This window comes from Sprattus sprattus (assembly GCF_963457725.1).
Source record: "Sprattus sprattus genome assembly, chromosome: 5".
In the NCBI taxonomy this organism is placed as follows: Eukaryota; Metazoa; Chordata; class Actinopteri; order Clupeiformes; family Clupeidae; genus Sprattus; species Sprattus sprattus.
In genome coordinates, this window is record NC_137924.1 from 11,679,822 (window position 1) to 11,681,919 (window position 2,098).

General features: G+C 43.6%; 1 protein-coding gene across 1 annotated transcript; it reads left to right on the top strand.

The window, feature by feature from the left end:
- Positions 1 to 340: 340 nt before the first annotated feature.
- On the top strand, positions 341 to 1,883 carry dlx1a (distal-less homeobox 1a; the record flags this gene model as incomplete). Its single annotated transcript, XM_080838224.1, has 3 exons — positions 341 to 653; positions 949 to 1,148; positions 1,632 to 1,883. 3 exons carry the CDS (start codon positions 341 to 343, stop codon positions 1,881 to 1,883), a joined length of 765 nt encoding a protein of 254 aa, XP_080694350.1.
- Between the last annotated feature and the right edge of the window lie 215 nt (positions 1,884 to 2,098).

Below are 2,098 nucleotides of genomic sequence, written 5' to 3' on the forward strand. Positions count from 1 at the left end.
CAGTATTCCCCTATTGACATTGTAGGTTTCAGGGTTTTTTCTTATTTCTTGAGTTCATCAGGTCTTTCGGACCCAACCCCAGCATCGCCAATCGGCATCGTTCTTGGAAAGACTGGGCCAATCAGCGACTGGCTTTGATAAATATTCATGATTCCCTGATTCAAACCTTTGAGCGAGGTTGTGTAGATCCACAGCATAATACCTAGACTTTTCACAGAGAGAAACTACATTTTCTTATGAATGGAAAGTGAAAAAATCAGTTGAGCTTAAATTGGGATCCATCCTTCACTGAGATCGTAGAGGAAAACAAAAAAGCAAGAGACGAGTCACGCCAGAAGAGATGACAATGACTACAATGCCAGAGAGTCTTAATAGCCCAGTCTCAGGAAAGAACGTTTTCATGGAATTTGGGCCACCAAGTCAGCAAATGTCGCCTTCATCCATGTCTCACGGACACTATTCCATGCACTGTTTACATTCTGCTGGCCATAGTCAGCACGAGAGTTCGTACAGTCCGGCCTCATCCTTTCCCAGATCTTTGGGTTATCCATACGTCAACTCAGTCGGCAGCCATTCTTCGAGTCCGTATATCAGTGCCGTGCAGACATACCCAAACAGCACGGCACTAACACAGTCGCGGTTAGAAGACGCAGGTAAGAACTGTTAAGCTTTTTCTTGAAATTCCTTGTTGCTAATCATGTTGAAAAGTCTTCCGAGTCATTTGTTTCATTCCATTCACTGGGTAAAAGTTGGACTGGAACAGCCCAGATGTGCGGGTATTAGGGTTGGTAATTATTTATTGCGTAATGCTATAAACAATGTATGCAATTAAGGGTAATTATACCTAAACTACAGCCTGTAAAACTTGCACTGTGATGCGCACTGCTTCATAGGACCGTCTGAGGAGCTGTCTTCAGACATTTTACTCTTTTTTTTCCCTCTCCACAGCCGCTGAAACAGAGAAAAACACTGTCGTGGAGGGCGGTGAGGTACGATTCAATGGTAAAGGGAAGAAGATCCGCAAACCTCGGACAATATATTCCAGTTTACAACTTCAAGCACTTAACAGAAGATTTCAGCAAACGCAATATTTGGCACTTCCAGAGAGAGCAGAACTTGCCGCATCTTTGGGGCTCACTCAAACACAGGCAAGTCTTTCTGTCAACGTCTACATTTTCGTTATCGATACGCTATGCATTCTTCCTCTTTAAACTCCGGAAATGTTTACAAGTTTTAATAAGAAATGTGGAAATATGTTATTTTCATTCTGTCTGTGGAACCGTTGCATGTATGCTAATGCTTGTAATTAACAGCTTACCATAGTTAATGCTCGCAGTAACTGACCAGTTGATGCCAAACATTATTGCATTTGCATACTATTCATAAATTACCAATAGATTATGTGCTTGTTAGCCTTAACAGCGTGGGCCTAGCGCCCTGTAGGCATATATAATGTTCATGATTGCCATTATGTATCACGCTGAACTGCTATATCGACACTTGTTCATATTTGGAGGTTTCTGTTGATGTCCTAAAAAATGATACAGCATTATAGGGCCGTCATATTGGCCTACACGGTGGCTTAGTTGATGGTTTTAGGATGTATGTTAATCAACACTTTTTTTTTTTAGGTGAAAATTTGGTTTCAGAACAAGCGTTCTAAGTTCAAGAAGCTGATGAAGCAAGGCGGCGGAACAATAGACCCTAATGCATTGGCCAATGGCCGCGGACTTTCCACCGGTTCTCCAACGGTGTCTCCGGTTTGGAACTCGTCAGCAACTGTGAAAACGTCTGTGGGCACGCCGGGTTCTTACATACCAAGTTACACTTCATGGTACCCGACAGCGCATCAAGACTCTATGCAGCAGCCACAGTTGATGTGACCTTGATCGACAAGTCCCACACATTCTTTTCTCTATGGATGGCTCAGAAGGCCTTGGGTCAGTCACCGAGCTTTGTACCCTGATCCACTGCAGCTAAGCACCGATAGAATCAGGAGCCGACAGAAGTTTTCGGCATTCACTTAAGATCAGCTGCCTACAGAACTTTCCAGAAGGATAGAGACTCACGAGACAGCATCGGCTTCGTCAAAGGGCAA